This window comes from Dasypus novemcinctus, chromosome 23 (assembly GCF_030445035.2).
Source record: "Dasypus novemcinctus isolate mDasNov1 chromosome 23, mDasNov1.1.hap2, whole genome shotgun sequence".
In the NCBI taxonomy this organism is placed as follows: domain Eukaryota; kingdom Metazoa; phylum Chordata; class Mammalia; order Cingulata; family Dasypodidae; genus Dasypus; species Dasypus novemcinctus.
The window spans coordinates 61,054,366-61,072,231 of NC_080695.1; the positions used below are offsets into that span (position 1 = coordinate 61,054,366).

The window sequence follows — 17,866 nt, forward strand, 5'->3', positions numbered from 1 at the left end:
TGAGAAGTGTAATAAGTTCATAGCTGTTTGTTTCTGCAGGGGTTTGAACTGCCACAGATAGGTGTTTACTTGCTTCAGAAGGAATTTCAGTTGACAAGAAATATGTCGTGTGTTGTATAATCCTATTCTCAAGAGATACTGGAGAAGGGTAGATAACTATCTTTCTAGAACATCAAGGGTTTAGTGCACACCAGCCTTGGAACCAGGGACAAAGGACAAAATACTTCATCCAGTCCCCTCCCTGCTTCCATCCTTGTTTAAACAAAAGAATATTGATTTTTCTGGCTGTAAAAAGGTAAGCCTTTCTTTATCCCACAGGAGGATCCTGTCAGTGCACAATTAAAACATTTTGAAGAGAGAATTTGCTTCCTTTAGACAACATTTAGTTGTTCATCTGAAATTATTGGCTCTCCAAGACTTCTATAGAACTCAATGAGTATTGTCAAAAGATAATTCTGTTGAGCTTCTGCTTTAATTCGTTCACTCATTCATGCAACAAATATTTATTAAGTATTCCCAGTATTCAGACACTACTGATGTCAGTTGTAAAATGAGCAAAACTGATCCCTCATGGAACAAGAGTCATAATCTACTGCTTTTATAACCATTAATGGACTTTATGGGCACTCTTTGCAAAGGTGCATACTTTGAACCGTTAAATTTTTTTCTTTTGACTCCAGCTAAAAATAGACACAGACAGTCCAAGGCTTTCTCCCCATTTGCCTGGACTGTCATACCTAAAGAGTCCCTTCCAGCAGCATCCCTCATATGTAATGAACAGTCTATGACTTGCCAGAGTGGTGTTGATCGTTGGTACTCACGTGAAATTAAACCTGGGCTGGTTGCTGGCTGAGTCTGTTGTGAAAGAAGCTATTTACGGCACCACTTTTAATGCACGGGAAAAGATTTTCCCTTAGAAAAATCTTGGCGATGCTAACTCTCTCTGCCAACTAGTGGCACAAAGGAAAACTGCTATTCGGATCTGAATTGCCAGAGGAAGAAAGCTGCGATTACAGTCCATTTTCCTGTTACAAAGAGCATTGGTTTGGCCAGGGAGATCCGTATGCAGCAAAAAAGTCCACCACAAAAGAACTTCCCTGGTGAAATGATTTTGTTTGTATCCAGATATGCTGGTAGTATGTTTATTCAGTGTGGTGCCTCAGGCGTGATAAGACCTGCTTCCTTCAGATGCCCTAGACTGCCATTTGTTTAGCTGGAGAACTTAATGAGTAATGAATGTGCTTGTCTGGCTGGTATAAAGTATTTCCACAGCCTGCGGCTGTGTTTATAGAGAGCAGGAGAGAGACCACAGGCAGCAATTTGTCTTCTTAGGTATCGGCAAAGTCTTCTCCTGTAACAACTAGAGGATTTATTTTTAACTGCTTGAGTCAGTGTTTGTCAGATGATTCGGACCATCAAACTGCACATTGAAGTACCCGGCGCAGGGGAAGCTGGAATGGCAGAGGAAAGGGGGCTGGCTGGGAAAAGGGGTGGGATTTTAGAAACGTGCCTCTGTGGCTCTGCCTCCCAATGCAGGAGAGAGTTGAGGGCTTCCATCAGCATGAGTGTGTTTGCAGGTCAAGCTGGGAAGTAAAGGGTAATGGCTGCCTTCTGCTGCTTAAAGACTTAATTGCCCGATGATTAGAATATTGTGAGGAGGGATCCAAGGATACAGGGACCAAACTATTCTGAGCATCGTTCTCTGCTGTTCGGCAAATTGAGCTTTTCTTCTGCTTGATGCTGCCTATCTGGAGAAGCCTCTCACCATGATCGATAGCTCCAAAAAGCAGCATCAGGACTTCCCAGAGATTTTAACTGCTGGGGATTTTGAACCATTAAAAGAAAAGGAATGCCTTGAGGGGAGCAACCAGAAAAGTCTTAAGGAAGGTCAGTCTGCCTGTGGACAGGGGCAAAACTGCCACATTCCTGTTCCTGTCAACCAGGTTGAGCGTGTGTGTCTGCTTACCATGCTGTGTGTCTGCTTGTTCTCTGTCCAGTCATGTACCTTACACATTCCAAGTTCTTCGCAGTGAATGCTAAATCTGTTCTTGGTAACTATTACTAAAGATTCATTAATTGAGAGAACTCTAGGGATTGTGCAATAATGGATACAGCAGGGAACCTTATAAAAGCCAGTTCTCATGTCATTAAATCCTTCTAGGTTCATTTTATATATTTTTGTGTGTTTTCCAATTTTTTCTTCTTTTTTTTTTTCCTGTCTTCTATGCCCTCCCCCCCACACCCCCACTTTTGTTTAAGGAGAAGCCATTTCCTTTTCAATGTTAGAAAACTGTTTATTTTAGGTTTGCAAAGACATGATACCAGGAAAATTCATTTTTTCCAATTAATATATTTGTGGTTTTCATTGTTTAAAATGATTGGTTTAATTAGTTACAATGCACATTACATAAATTTTTTTAATAAAGCAAATAATAAGCTTGAGAATGCTGTCAATTATTGTTAAAAACCACAGGTACCTCACTGATTCTTTTAAGAAAATGACCAAAGATAAGGACATTTCTGTTCTGTCCTGGCATACTAAAGGCTGGACATTTTGCCTTATTTTGGCAGCTAGAAATCAAGGGCCATGGCTTAAATCCAGAATGCTTAAAGAATAGGTTTTTCCTAAATTGGGGACATGAAGATCACTGCCCCCCCACCCCCAATGCTTAATTTGAAAACTGATTTTCTAGACGACACATAACTTTTTGTCTTTTATCGGCTTTCATCTTGTCATCAACCACCCCTCACTTCTCCACATGCTCTCGTCCAGAGAGCAAATGTAGAGATATCTGCCTAAGTAGAGCTTCTTCCAGAAGGATATCCTTCCTTTTTCCCCCCTCAAGTGAATATGAGAATGTGATGATAGTTGGTTGCATATTTAAAGAAAATAATAAACAATAAAAATTGAACTTACTAAAGTTAAGCTACTTTTAGGAATGAGTAGAAAAATCACCTAAATGGAAACAAATGACACACAATGAAGTATAAATAGCTGTTGCTAGGATCCAAACAATGGAGTTACCTCTGCTTTTGTACAGCAAACCTATTGTGAATGTCTTATAAAATCAATACCAGTGGAATTTTTAGGACACATTTCTGAAGCTTTGGAGATATAAGGAGAGTTCACTGAGAAGAACTTAGAAATTTTTAAATCATTAATTTAAAATTATCTGCGCATCATTTAAGTCAATTGTTAAGCCCCTTTTAATACCCTAAGTTTTTTGCTACTTGAAAAACTGGCAAAGTACTGAAAAATGGAATAGGTATAATAAAAAAAATGTCAATAGCAGAGCGTGATAAGCATAGAAAGCAAGGATTAAAAATATAAAAACAAAGTAGAATTATCAACTGGAACGGCAGAGTTGTGATGATTACAAAATGTATTGATTCTTTCCCTAACGATTCTGACTGTGCTTTCAGATTATATGTGTGTTATAGTATAATGCCAAAAGAGCACAAATTCTGCAGTTAGATAGCTGTACTTGGTTTCAAATCTCACCTGTACCATTTACTAGCTTTATTATGACCTGGACTAGTTTAGTGCTCTGAACCTTAATTTCCTCATGTGTACAATGAAGGTAAAAACTACTTCACAGTGTTTTTATGAGATGTCTGGTTTAATGCCAGTTTCATATTTCTTATTCTTCTTGTTTTTAACACTTCTTTTTACCACTGTTAAAACACTATTCCTTTTTCTTTAAAATTTTAATTTTAAATCTAAATAAATTTATCAAACAAGAGTATTCTGTATATTTGATGTAATATGTAGGGGAGGAAACTTTCATATTTTAAAACACTCTACAAAAGTGACTGGATAATAAAATTCATCTATTTCACCACAGTTTTGTTGAATGGGGTTTTGCTTTATATCTTAAACTATGTTTCTACTCATTTTCTGCTGTATATAAGCTTGGAGTTAAAAATAGTAATATAGACATCAAGGGTGATCTGTTACCTCAGAGTTTAGTGATACTGAAGATTAGATCTGGGTTTAATTAGAATGGGGAAAAAAATGTTGTAGACAGCCACTTTTTTATTTGCAATAGTATGAAAGTAACTTGGTTCCATGTTTTAGATTGAACTCCTGCAATTCAATATGTCAGTTACTGCCTGTACAGGAACACAGATGATCAGTTCATCAGACTTGGGACATTGAGACAAGCCACTGATGAGTTCCATCCATATTTGGGTCATAAGTCAATTGTATTTGATAAATGAAAATTGGTTGTCAAACACTTTGACATATCTCTGTAAAACTCTAAGCTTAGAGTCTAATAAGATCTTATGCTGTTTTGTCAAAAGAGACAAACATAACTACTGGAATAGTTTATACCTCATGTGTTATGGGACACTAAACTATATTTTAACATTATCAGTGTTCGATTTTCCACTCATTTTTGGCAAAGTTGTTTTATTTTTGTGTGTCTAAAAGAGCAGCCTCTGAAATTTTTTTTATGTCTGAATCATAAGGTTTCATATAATGAAAGATGGATAAATTTTGAGTGGTTCAATTCATATTATATAAACACAAACTTGGTATCTTTGGTGTTTCTGGTATATGTACACTGTCAGGGATTGAAAGTCTACTTTGCTTCTTAAGTGGTTGCTTTACTTCTTGCTTACGTTGGGATATTTTGGAATTCCTATTGTTGACAGTGCTCGTTTATTGAAAATTATTAGTGGGAGGAGAACAGACTTTGTATGCAAAAATAATTGTAGGTTTCAAGAGTTTAAATAACCTAATATCTATTGGAAATTTAAAAAGGGAAAATGTTCTAACTATAAACCCCTTATGAATATCACGTAATAGAGAATTGTTTGGATAATAAAACTTATACCATCTCACAGTTTTGTCTATAAACTTATAGATAAATACCAACCAATATGTTTAGTTAGATATTTCATTTGTTTTCTGTTTTAGGTGAGAATAGCAATAAATGTCATGAATTCTCCTGATCAAATTCAAAATAGGGAATTTCCTTAGACTAGTTTTCTTTTGTCAGGCAACAGTAGGAAATATCTTTCAGCTTGTATGCAAAGGCTGAGAACATTTTCTAATTATGCTCAACATGGGTGAGATTTAAATTTAATTTTTAGTTCTACAATTCAAAAAGAATATTATAAACTGTTACTTAACTGAAAACTTGATAATTATAAATTTTGAGGAAAAGATCTAGTAAATTTAGATGATTTAATTCAGAGAAGAGGTTTAATATGAATTGTTATTGAGATAAGTGAATCATAATACCAGTGTTGCTAGCTCGCCATATTTCATATTTATCAAAGGCAAAATGGTAGCAAATGAGGTTCAAAGAGGAAAAATTGATGTTTAATATAGAGAGCTCCCTATGGTGAAAATAAGAAACCACAGGAAGAAAAGTCAATTGTTTATTAATTACTTTGACTAAAACTAACTGCTCTAATAACCCCAAAACTCAATGGTTGAGCATGAATAAACTGCATTTTTTGTTTACAACACAGTCCAGTGTAGGTTAGGCAGTGTCTTCCAAGAATTGATCTGTAGATCTGAGATCCTTTCATTGTGTAGCTCCATCATGGGTAGGTATATGTGTGTATAGAGGGGAGATGTTATAGAATTGGGGACCACATTCCCAATTCTGCCAGATTGGTTAGTTGACAAAGTATGTGAAAGTTTGTGGTAGATTGCATAGTAAACAGTGGAGTTGATTAGTATGATGTAAGGGGACATGTCTCGTAGTAGATTTATTTTAGAAGAAAATTAATAAAATTTAAAATACAATTCCTTAGTCACATTAGCCACCTTTCAGGTACTCAGTTGCCACATGCGGGTATGGCTACTATATTGAACAGTGCGATTGTAGAACATTTCCATCATTGCAGAAAGCACTGCTCTGTACTTTCTTCCTTCAGGCTTTTGCTCACAATATTCCTCTCACCCCATCCTTGTAGGTCCAAAGTCTATTAAAACCCAATTCCTGTGTCATTTCCTGTGGGAGGAGTGGGGTGAGGGGGGTTGGGGAGCATATGGGAACCTCTTATATTTTTGTAATGTAACATAAAAAAAAAAAAAAAAAAAAAAACCCACAAACCAATTCCTGTGTCAATTCCCAAAGAAAGTCACTTGATTCCATCAGCCGAAATTAATTCCTTCCCTCCTGTATATTTGCAGTGACTTTATCTGCATCTTTTTTATGGTATTTATTCCATTTGACCTTGTGCCATTGTTCTGTATATCTGTACTACATTCACTATGAGACCACAAAGAACCATTGCTTCATTTTTGTACCTTACAACCAGTACGCCACATCCCTACATCCCATGGTAACACTATTATTATACAAGAGTTATTTAAAGAATATTATACCTTGCCTTCTTCAACAGAATATAATAATTTGCAGTTATTTTCAGGCATAATGTATAACTCACAGCACTCTGAATTATAATTTATAATTCAGTTATAATTCAATTATAAATTAATTTCTAACCCAAAATATAATGCATTGGTGCTTTTAGGGACTGTTGAGGTATATAGGACTGTTTCCCCAAACACAGAAAGATTCCTAGACCATTGCTAGATAACTAGAATTTTTATTTATTTGATTTATGTCATTTGCCACTTCTGGCTGCTCTACCTTTTCTGATTTACTGCTTCTAATCTTCTTTAAAATTGTAAAAGTTAACAAAATATGATAGTGGAATTCTAATTCTGTTGTTGATTCAACTAAAATTTATAGGAGAGAGTGGCAGAAGCAAACAGCAAATGGGCAATTGGTAAAAAGAGTGCTACAAAGCCTTTTTAAATAAAGTAAATGAATTTTGCAGCATCTGTTTTGATTTCTCTGAGTTTCTTTGCTGCCAACATTCTCCTGAATCGAGGGTGTTGTAAGTGATGTGTTACTAAATCAATATATATTTAAAAATAAATTATATATAAGTATTAAGGAAAAAGTGATAGATCCCTCTTCCCAGACATGATTCAGTGTTTTTAAAGAATGGATGCATGCTACTTTTGAGATTAAATTATATAATTTTTTATTAGAAATCATTTTTTAGCATACAATTAAGTGCTCCTACATAGACCATGCCAGATGTTATAAATCTCTCTAAGCCACTGTATGAAGGGGCTCACAGCCAAAGAGCAAGAAACTAAATGGTAATACAGGAGTTTAGGGAAATACAGACACGCGTAAAAGAGATAACAGGAGAAAACCATAGGTGATAGAGTCTAAATGAGTGAGGATTACAGACCTGTGTAGCCACCTACCTCTCCAACGGCTCCAGTGAGGCTCTCAGTCTTCCCACAGAACATATTTCTCCAGGGTTTCCCATCAGTAAATGGCACTTATGCTCCCAGGTGGCTCATACCAGAAACCTAAATGGGACTGATCCTTGACACTGTCCTTGATGTCCTCCCCACTTAGAGTATGTCTCTATTTCAGAAATATTTCATTTCTCCACAGCACTCTGTCACCATGACTGCCCCCCTTAACCAGGTCTCCTTGAGTCTTATTACTTAGCTAGAAATAGAGTTGCCTTAGCCAATCCCTCCCCACCCACTCTAGCCCCCTGTGTTCCATCATCCTCCATTAATCTCAAGAGTGATCATCTTACGATGTGATCTTAATTGTGACACTGCTTCACACCCTACAATGTGTGTTCATTGTACTTGGGGTAAAATCCAAAATCCATGGAGATAAAGGCCCTGCCTACGTCTCTACAAGTATCTTGTGCTTCTCTCTCCCTCCATCACTGTTCTTTCTCAGAATATCTCACCCTACCCTTCCTACCCTACTCCACTGACCTGGGTGACTACAGGTCATCCTTTCAATTTCAGTTCAGGAGTCATCTCACAGAGGCCTTTTTGTCCATCTGCTCCTTCCTCAAACTACATTAGATCCTTTTATTCTTTATAGTATTTATCACAATTGTTTTATTAAATGTTTATCTGCCTTTGTAGACCATAAGCTCCATAAGGACAGGGACTGTGTCTGTTTTGTTCATCACTGTGCTCGCAGCTCACACCTGTGGCATTCGTGCTTCTCATTCAAATTTCTAAGTGGCATTGTGTTAGGCCTTGACTACTATTTTATAATATCATTATAATAGCAATAATAAATGACATTCTATCGTGACATCATTCTAATCTTTATTAAAAGGTTTCAGGAGAAATGTAGGTAAGTTTCAACATTGGGTTTTCAAATAGTTCCCTGTGATAGCTTTTATTAGGGTTTTTTAAACAGGTTTCAGAATTGCAAAGAGAATAATCTTATAATTTCTTTATGTCTTCCTGGTGAATTCTTCTTGATATATGTAACTCTTCTATTAGAATTAGAATGTATAGGATTTCTTATTAGATGGAGACAATGTGATCAAAAAGATTGCTGAGGTTATTTGATGGTGGCCAAGACTTTACTCAAACATCAGGAAATATTTATTTTTGTGTGCTAAGATTTTTTTTCTCTTTTTTTAAGAAAAATCATCCTACAGAAACACTACCCATTTTGCCTCATTAATTCTGGCTCTGCCTTTCACTAGCTGTGATCTTGGATAACTGCTTAATTTCTGTGTAAAAATAAATCTTCTATGTTATTGTGAAGATTAAATGAAATAATACATGTAAAGCTTTCATAATGATGCCTGGTACACAGTAAGCCCTCAGTGAATGTTATGGGGGGAAAATCCCTGTTTGTCCTACTTATACATCTTTGGGGCAAAGTAAAACCAATTTTAAGCCATTGAAGCTGGTGAATACACAAGAGTTTTGTGATTTTCCAGGTGAATAAAATTTCTGAGGAAATATAAGTGTCCAGTCTCTTCCTGTTCGCTAAAATGAATACATTTCCCATCTAGAGAATTACAGAAGCCATGAGTTTTGGCAGGCATGTTCATCTGCTAGACGTGCACATTTTCTCATTTGTGTGATTGGAAACAGTGGTCATGTCAAGGGAGTAGATTGTCTATCTTGGAGTCTAAATGCTAAAAAGTATCCAGACATCAGAATCTTTCTATATGTACTTTTATAAAAATGCCCATGTAATAACTGAAGAACAAGTGGCTGTTGTGTTTGGCAAGGGGTGATGGCATGATCCCCCAGGCTGTTCTGGCTGCTTCAAATAGTGTCTTCTAAATCATAGTGCACAGTTGCTATGATATTAGGATAGCACACAAGGTGTAACCATTCTTAGTTGTCTTTATGTTTTGATGGGCAAATTGTATGTACATATGTGTTCTATATGTGTAGGGTGTGTGTGTATGTATATATTACATATGTGTGTGTAGGTGAATATATTTGTGTATGGACATGTACTTCCATCCCATTTTCGAATCCACAAAATGGGAAGAAAAATCAAAATGTTGGCTTGGATTAAGTGATCTCAGGAGAGTGTGGCTTATGCGTACTAGTCTGGGAAAAAATAGAGGTAAACAATATTCCTGTTTTCCTGTTTCATTGTTAATTGTTCTTTTATTCAAAGAGCCTGCCTTAGAAATTTACATAAAGGCATTTCAGAATCTTTCATAGAACTTGCATTTTCCCATTATATAGAGGGATTAGGAAACAGCTTTAGCCTATTAGCACCTCTAACTATAGCTACATCCTGAAATTCTAATGCAGTAGTGGAATAGGGAATTTTTGATTGCCACAAATATTTTTTTAAAATAGACATTATCTTTGTGAACCCTATGGAATAAGAAACCTAGAACTTGAGGCATAGAACACCATGGTCCTACAAATTAAAGATTGATTGCTTGAGAAGGTAAGCAATTATTTTATTAACATTTCTGCATTACTAATGCTCATGGATTGAATGTACTTTGAAATACTTTCTATTTGTGTTACATTTCCTTTTATCCCATCATGAGCTTTATTTGCACTACTTTTTAACCAAGTTAGGTTTTTTAAAATGTGTATATGCATATCTTTCTGTGTCTGCCATGGGCTGATGTTTAATGCTGTCCCTGCCATTTGTACTAAGCCGCCTGGCTTGACATTATATTGTCACACCATGAGGAGAATACTTTAAATTCATTCCAACTTGACAAAAAGGAGAAGAGAATTTATGTGAAGGTATAATCAGTTTAAAGAAACATGCCCCATTTTTAGCAGTCTGTTCCCATGGTAACAGAAGAAACAGCCAGCCACAGAGTTATCAAAGCTTCTGTAAATTTCCAAAGCTAAGTGATGAAAACGTTGTCTTCCTGACCTCATGCTGCAGATTAACACAGGAAACCTCAGTGTGTTAAGCTGAAATAATGATAATTCTGTTAGCATTTCAGTTTTCCCTCCGTTTTTGCTCTTTGGTTCCTACATTGTGACCTCCTTACAGGCAAGGGATAGTCGTAAAGAATTCCACTTTTTGTACCATCTTCCACTTCCTAGGACTCTCCCAATCCTAGTGTACCTAATAAGTATGCAATAGGTTTTCTCACTTTGAAATATTGAAGTAACCGTATTTCCTAATTAGTTGGTCTAAAGCCTTAGTATTCAAACACTAATTTGTGCTGGGTTTTTTTGTGCTTTTTGTTTGTTTGTTTGTTTTCAGTTAATTTGATATTGTCTCTCCCTTTTTTTTAAATGAAAATATGCATAATAATAAAAATTCCTGATCAAATGTTATTTACTCCTCCCAGTGTCTGAGGGTTAGATTTATGTGCACACTTTGTAACTCTGCTTTTGTTTCAGACAGGAAGTGGTGATGAAAGTTTGCTTAGTAAGTACAGATAGCATGTTTCTTACAAGACAAACCAAATGCCGCCTTATTTTTTGCCTCTTTGCATTCTATTTTTTAAAAAATCATTTTCAGAAGTGCCTTATTTTATAACTGACAATTTAGATCCCTGAAAATATAACAAAAAATCTCAGATATTTGGCTGCTACTTTTAATCATCTATAAGAATATTTAAGTACTTTGTCTCTTCTTTATTACAGCATGTATTTCAAATTAATTGTAAGTGGAGCTAAAAAGAAATTAGCATCTACCACTTGTTCATGGTTTTCTATACTCCTTTGCCCTTAGCCTTTCCTTTTTAGTTTTCTTTTACGCGTCAAAACAACATTGGGGGAGCAGATGTGGCTCAGGCAGTTGGGTGCCCACCTCCCACATGGGAGGTCCCAGGTTCAGTTCCCAGTGCCTCCTAAAGAAGACAAATAGACACAGCGAGCAGACACAATGAACAGAAACAACAAGCAGACAAGCCACCCATCTTGGCACAGGTGGGGGGGTGGGGGATGACATTGGATTTTGTCTTCTATTCCTACCACCAACACCAATCAAAAATAACCTCAACCCCAAATTCATCAGGATGAAGGAAAATAGTGTTAGTTTTGCCCCATGATAATCACTTGCCCATTGAAAATCCTTTTATAATTTATTTTTAAATTGGAAATAATGTTCTCTTTTCTTAGAAAATAATAACTCAGTTATGTACTCTGATGTGTACCATGCAAAATTAAACAAAACAAATGTGCATAGCATTGTGGAAGGTTCTAGAAAATATATAAGGATGAAGACTAGTGGGGAGGGGATAATCAGCAAAAGCAAATATCTAGAACTTTCGTGTGACAGGGAATATATAATGTAGCTATTCTTGTAGTTATCAAATCATCAAAGATGAAGTCACTGCTAATGGTTAATGAAATTATGTGGTGAGAGGGAGCCAGCTATGGGTAGATGAGAAATGAGAAATTTGATCATTGAGAAGTTATTTTCTTTTTTTTTTTTTTAATATTTATTTATTATTATTTTTAATTACAATAAAAAAATATATGAGGTCCCATTCAACCCCACCGCCCCCGCCCCCCACTCCCCCCACAGCAACACTCTCTCCCATCATCGTGATACATCCATTGCACCTGGTAAGTTCATCTCTGAGCATCACTGCACCCCATAGTCAATGGTCCACATCATAGCCCAGACTCTCTCACGTTCCATCCAGTGGGCCCTGGGGGGATCTACAGTGTCCCGTAATTGTCCGTGAAGCACTATCCAGGACAACTCCACGTCCCGAAAACGCCTCCACATCTCATCTCTTCCTCCCGTTCCCCACACCCAGCAGCCCCCATGGCTACCGTTCCCACACCCATTCCACATTTTCTCTGTGGACATTGGATTGGTTGTGTCCATTGCACACCTATGTCAAGTGAGGGCTTAGATTGCACATGGGTACTGGATGCACTCTTCCCGCTTCTAGTTGTAGACACTCTAGGCTCCATGTTGTGGTGGTTGACCTTCTTCAACTCCATGTTAGCTGAGTGGAGTAAGTCCAATAAGTCAAAGTGTAGGAGCTGAAGTCTGTTGAGGCTCTGGGCCTGGGTGTCATATTATCAGTCCAGAGATTCAAATCCCCTACATATATCTTAAACCCAGCACCAACTACAATTCCAATAAAGTAGCATGCAAGTCTTGTGAAAAGAGATCCCCTCTGAGTCCATTTCCATCACGCAGAAACACCAGCTCCAAAGAAGGGCCATCTGTCATGGCAGTGAACCCCTTCTGCCATGACCATAGAACCCGTGGGTCTCTTTATCCCTCAAAAGAACCAATACCTGGGGTTGTATCTACCTTATCTGTCTCTTAGACTCTGTTCAGTTGTACATAGGGGTATTCCTTCTGACAACCTCCAGACTCTTTTTTAGAGACTCACAGCCTTATAATCTCATTTCTCCTTTCCATTTCCCCCTTACATTAGGTCAAACCGCTTCCCGAAGTCATGTTATTATATGTAGACAGGTATATTCTGCTGTTCCGCATTGAATCTTTAATTCAAGGTCATTTTCTAGTTGCTTCTTCAGCTGGTATGTGGTAGTGATCCCTCGGTGCCAGGGAGGCTCATCCCTGGGTGTCGTGTCCCACGCTGGGGGGAATGCATCACATCTACACGCTGAGTTTGGCTGTGAGAGTGGCCACATTTGAGTAACATGAAGGCTGTCAGGAGGAAACCCCCAGGCACAATGCTACTCTAGGCCTTGTTCTTATTGCAGGTGCATAGGCTCAAAAGTGTAGCCATTAGTATCAAGAGCCCACTGTTGGGCCCTCCTTCCTTCCTGGTTCTTGCCGTTGCACCTGGAGGATTGCCGCTGCTCTCCCAGGGCCCACAACAGTGACCCCCCGGCCAGGAGCCCAGTACCCCCCTAGCTGTTGTTATTAATTGTTTCCACTATGAGTATATATAGACATTACCATATACCCTGAGCATATGCCCTGTATAACTCCCTGTCAACCATATATATCCTGTCAATAACATCCCATATCAGTATTCCTCCGCTGCCATTGTTGAACCACTCTGTGATCCAAAACTTCCCGTAAAGTGAATCCCAACATAATGTCAGCTTCAGAAGAGTCTTAGATCACCAAAATTCATATATACAATATACAGTATTTCCCCAGATCCACCATAAAACCTTTTCCCTTCCACAGCAATAATCTTTTAACTTATTCATATCATATTTCCTGAAACTGATGTACAGATTCCGAAACTATAGTTTTCAAACAAGGTAACATTTGTGCTTACTATGTGGTCCATACTTTAGGTTGTACAGTTTTCTAAATTTTTTAGTTATCCTATGTTTTGTCTTATGGTTTTCATTATTAGTCTGTCGTCCCCTATATATTTTTGGTGTAATATTAGCTGTTTTATATTTCATTATTAGTCTGTCGTCCCCTATATATTTTTGGTGTAATATTAGCTGTTTTATATTCATCCTCGTGTACTCTCACATAACTCCTCTTTTGCCCCCTTATTTACCTTTGTTCCATCCATTGCACGTCCATTTTCCCCTCCCCTTAGGGCCCACAACGCCTGCCAATCTAATGCCCTGGGAGCCGTCCTTTCTCACGACGGCTTCTCTCTCTATTCGACGGCATTAGTCTTCCCCAGGATATGGGTCCACCCCACCCAATGGTAGAACCCACCTTGGCAAAATGAGCCTTCAGCTATTCCCTCCGGAGTCCGTCCCGCATCAGACCATACCCCCTGAGCGTCCTAACCAGGTAACCCTCCTACTTATACTTTGATATGTTTTACTCAACATTTAGTTCTCAATGAACTTCTGGCACTCTCCCATGTTTGTATGTTGCCCCTCCCTCCCACCTATTTCTTGGACCATATTACCCCTCTTCCCATCCCCAGCCCCCCTCAAACCCAGAAAACCCTACCCGAAGGTAACCCCTTGCCCCCATTTTGTCCCTTCTTTGTGCTCATACTTACCCCCAGCTCATCACAGATTCCACCCCTACAGACATTAACTCACAGCCTTCCTCCACCCCCCGATTTCCAGTAAGCCACTTTTCCAGACTCTAGCTCTCTGAGGCAGTTAACTTATTTCATATCATTGAGGTCATATAGTATTTGTCCTTCAATGCCTGGGTTGCTTCACTCAACATAAGATTCTCAAGGTTCATCCATGTTATCACGTGCGATTGTAGTGTATTGGTTCTTACAGCTGAGTAGTATTCCATTGTGTGTATATACCACATTTTATTGATCCACTCATCTGTTGATGGACTTTTGGATTGATTCCAACTTTTGGCGATGGTGAACAATGCTGCTATGAACATTGGTGTACATATATCGGTTTGTGTCCTTGTTTTCAGATCTGATGGGTATATACCCAGCAGTGGTATTGCTGGGTCATATGGCAAATCTATGGATAATTTTTTGAGAAACTGCCAAACTGTCCTCCAGAATGGTTGGATCCTTCTGCATTCCCACCAGCAATGGATGAGTGTTCCCCTTTCTTCACATCCTCTCCAGCATTTGTATTCTACTGTTTTTTTCATGGCTGCCAATCTTATGGGAGTAAGATGGTATCTCATTGTAGTTTTGATTTGCATTTCCCTGATAGCTAGGGATTTGGAGCATTTTTTCATGTGCTTTTTAGCCATTTGTATTTCTTCTTTGGAGAAGTGTCTGTTTAAATCTTTTTCCCATTTTTTAAATGGGTTGTTTATCTTTTTGTTTTCGAGATCTATGAGTTCTTTATATATGCAAGTTATAAGTCTCTTATCAGATATATGGTTGCCAAATATTTTCTCCCATTGTGTGGGTTCCCTTTTTACTTTCTTGACAAACTCCTTTGAGGTGCAGAAGGCTTTAATTTTGAGGTAGTCCCATTTATCTATTTGTTCTTTTGCTGCTCGTGCTTTTGGTGTGATATTCATGAAGCCATTTCCTATTACAAGGTCCTGTAGATGTTTCCCTACACTGCTTTCTAAGGTCTTTATGGTCTTGGCTCTTATATTTAGGTCTTTGATCCATCTTGAGTTGATCTTTGTATAAGGTGTGAGATGGTAATCCTCTTTCATTCTTCTACATATAGCTATCCAGTTCTCCAGGCACCATTTGTTGAATAGGCCATTCTCTCCCAGTTGTGAGGGTTTGGTGGCTTTATCGAATATTATATGGCTATATACATGAGGTTCTATATCTGAACTTTCAATTCGATTCCATTGGTCTGTGTGTCTCTCCTTATGCCAGTACCATGCTGTTTTCACTACTGTAGCTTTGTAGTATGTTTTGAAGTCAGGAAGTGTGATTCCTCCTATTTCGTTTTTATTTTTCAATATGTCTTTGGCTATTCGGGGCCTCTTTTTATTCCAAATAAATTTCATAGTTAGTTTTTCTAGTTCCTTAAAGAAGGCTGTGTTGATTTTTATTGGGATTGCGTTGAATGTGTAGATCAGTTTTGGTAGGATAGACATCTTAATAATATTCAGTCTTCCTATCCATGAACAGGGAATATTCTTCCATTTATTTAGGTCTTCTTTGATTTCCTTGAACAATCTTGTATAGTTCTCGATGTATAAGTTTTTTACCTCTTTAGTTAAATTTATTCCTAAGTATTTGATTTTTTTATTTACTATTGTGAATGGTATTTGTTTCTTGATTTCCTCCTGATCTTGCTCATTATTGGTGTATAGAAATGCTACTGATTTTTGCGCATTGATCTTATAACCTGCGACTTTGCTAAACTCATTTATGAGTTCTAGGAGCTTTGTTGTAGATCTCTCAGGGTTTTCTATATATAGGATCATGTCATCTGCAAATAATGAAATTTTGACTTCTTCCCTTCCAATTTGAATGCCTTTTATATCTGGTTCTTGTCTCAGTGCTCGAGCCAGTACTTCCAAGACAATGTTAAATAGGAGCGGAGACAATGGGCATCCTTGTCTTGTTCCTGATTTTAGAGGGAAGGATTTCAGGATTTCGCCATTGTAAACAATGTTGGCTTTAGGTTTTTCATATATACTCTTTATCATGTTCAAAAAGTTTCCTTGTATTCCGATCTTTTGAAGTGTTTTTATCAGGAAGGGGTGCTGTATTTTGTCAAATGCCTTTTCTGCATCTATAGATATAATCATGTGGTTTTTTTCTCTCAATCTGTTTATATGGTGTATTACATTGATTGATTTTCTTATGTTGAACCATCCTTGCATACCTGGAATAAATCCCACTTGGTCATGGTGTATAATTCGTTTAATGTGTTGTTGAATACGATTAGCAAGTATTTTGTTAAGTATTTTTGCATCTAGGTTCATTAGAGAAATTGGTCTGTAATTTTCCTTTCTTGTGGTGTCTTTGTTTGGCTTTGGTACTAGGGTAATGTTGGCATCATAGAAGGAATTAGGCAGTGTTCCTTCTGTTTCGATTTTTTGGAATAGTTTCAACAGGATTGGTGTTAGTTCTTTCCGGAATGTTTTGTAGAATTCACCTGTGAAGCCGTCTGGCCCTGGGCTCTTCTTAGTTGGGAGATTTTTAATGACTGATTCTATCTCTTTGCTTGTGATTGGTTTGTTAAGATCATCAATCTCTTCTTTCGTCAGTATGGGCTGCTTATGTATTTCTAGGAATTTGTCCATTTCCTCTAAATTGTCATTTTTGTTGGAATATAGTTTTTCAAAGTATCCTCTTATGATAGTCTTTATTTCTGTGGGGTCAGTGGTGATATCACCTTTCTCATTTCTTATTTTGTGTATTTGCATCTTTTCTCTTTTTTTCTTTGTTAGTCTCGCTAAAGGTTTGTCAATTTTGTTGATCTTCTCAAAAAACCAGCTCTTGGTCTTGTTTATTTTTTCAAGTGCTTTCTTATTTTCTATTTCATTTAGTTCTGCTCTTATCTTTGTTATTTCCTTCCTTCTTCTTCCTGTTGGGTTACTTTGTTGTTGTTTTTCTAATTCCTTCAAATGTGCAGTTAATTCTTCAATTTCTGCTCTTTCTTCTTTTTTGATATATGAATTTATGGCTATAAATTTCCCTCTCAGTACCGCTTTTGCTGCATCCCATAAATTTTGGTATTTTGTGTTATCATTATCATTTGTTTCAAGGTAGTCATTGATTTCTTTTGAGATTTCCTCTTTGACCCACTGTTTTTCTAAGAGTGTGCTGTTTAATTTCCAAATTGTCGTGTGAAGTCTGGGTCTCTGTCCCTTGCAAATTTCCAGCTTGACTCCACTGTGGTCAGAGATATTGTTTTGTATGATTTCGATCTTTCTGAATTCATTAAGCCTTTCTTTGTGGCCTAGCATATGGTCAATCTTGGAGAATGTTCCATGTGCGCTTGAGAAAAATGTATATCCTGCTGTGTTTGGGTGTAATGACCTATATATGTCTATTAGATCCAGCTCTTCTAATATACTGTTCAAATGTTTTGTTTCTTTAGTGATTCTCTTTTGAGATGTTCTGTCCAGAGTTGATAGTGGTGTATTAAAATCCCCCACTATAATTGTAGATGCATCTATTCTTTCACTTAGTTTTTCCAGCGTTTGCCTCACATATTTAGAGGCGCCCTTGTTAGGAGCATAAATATTTATGATTGTTCGATCTTCTTGACAAATTGTCCCTTTCACTAAAATATAGTATCCTTCTTTGTCTCTCACAATTGTTT

General features: G+C 37.3%; 1 protein-coding gene across 24 annotated transcripts in view; it reads left to right on the forward strand.

Moving 5' to 3' along the window:
- MRTFB (myocardin related transcription factor B) overlaps nucleotides 1-17,866 on the forward strand; it is a 222,541-nt gene that overhangs the window by 132,945 nt on the left and 71,730 nt on the right. For 2 of the 24 annotated variants that reach the window (XM_071211348.1, XM_071211349.1), the window contains exon 1: nucleotides 319-436. The exons of 18 other annotated variants lie outside the window; for them this stretch is intronic. In XM_071211348.1, the coding sequence (XP_071067449.1) occupies nucleotides 433-436 (4 nt within the window). In that variant the 5' untranslated portion in view covers nucleotides 319-432. Of the gene's footprint in view, nucleotides 1-318; nucleotides 437-1,200; nucleotides 1,888-17,866 lie in introns of those variants that run through there. 4 more of the 24 variants (XR_009183034.2, XR_009183037.2, XM_004466624.4 and 1 more) reach the window with 3 other exon arrangements.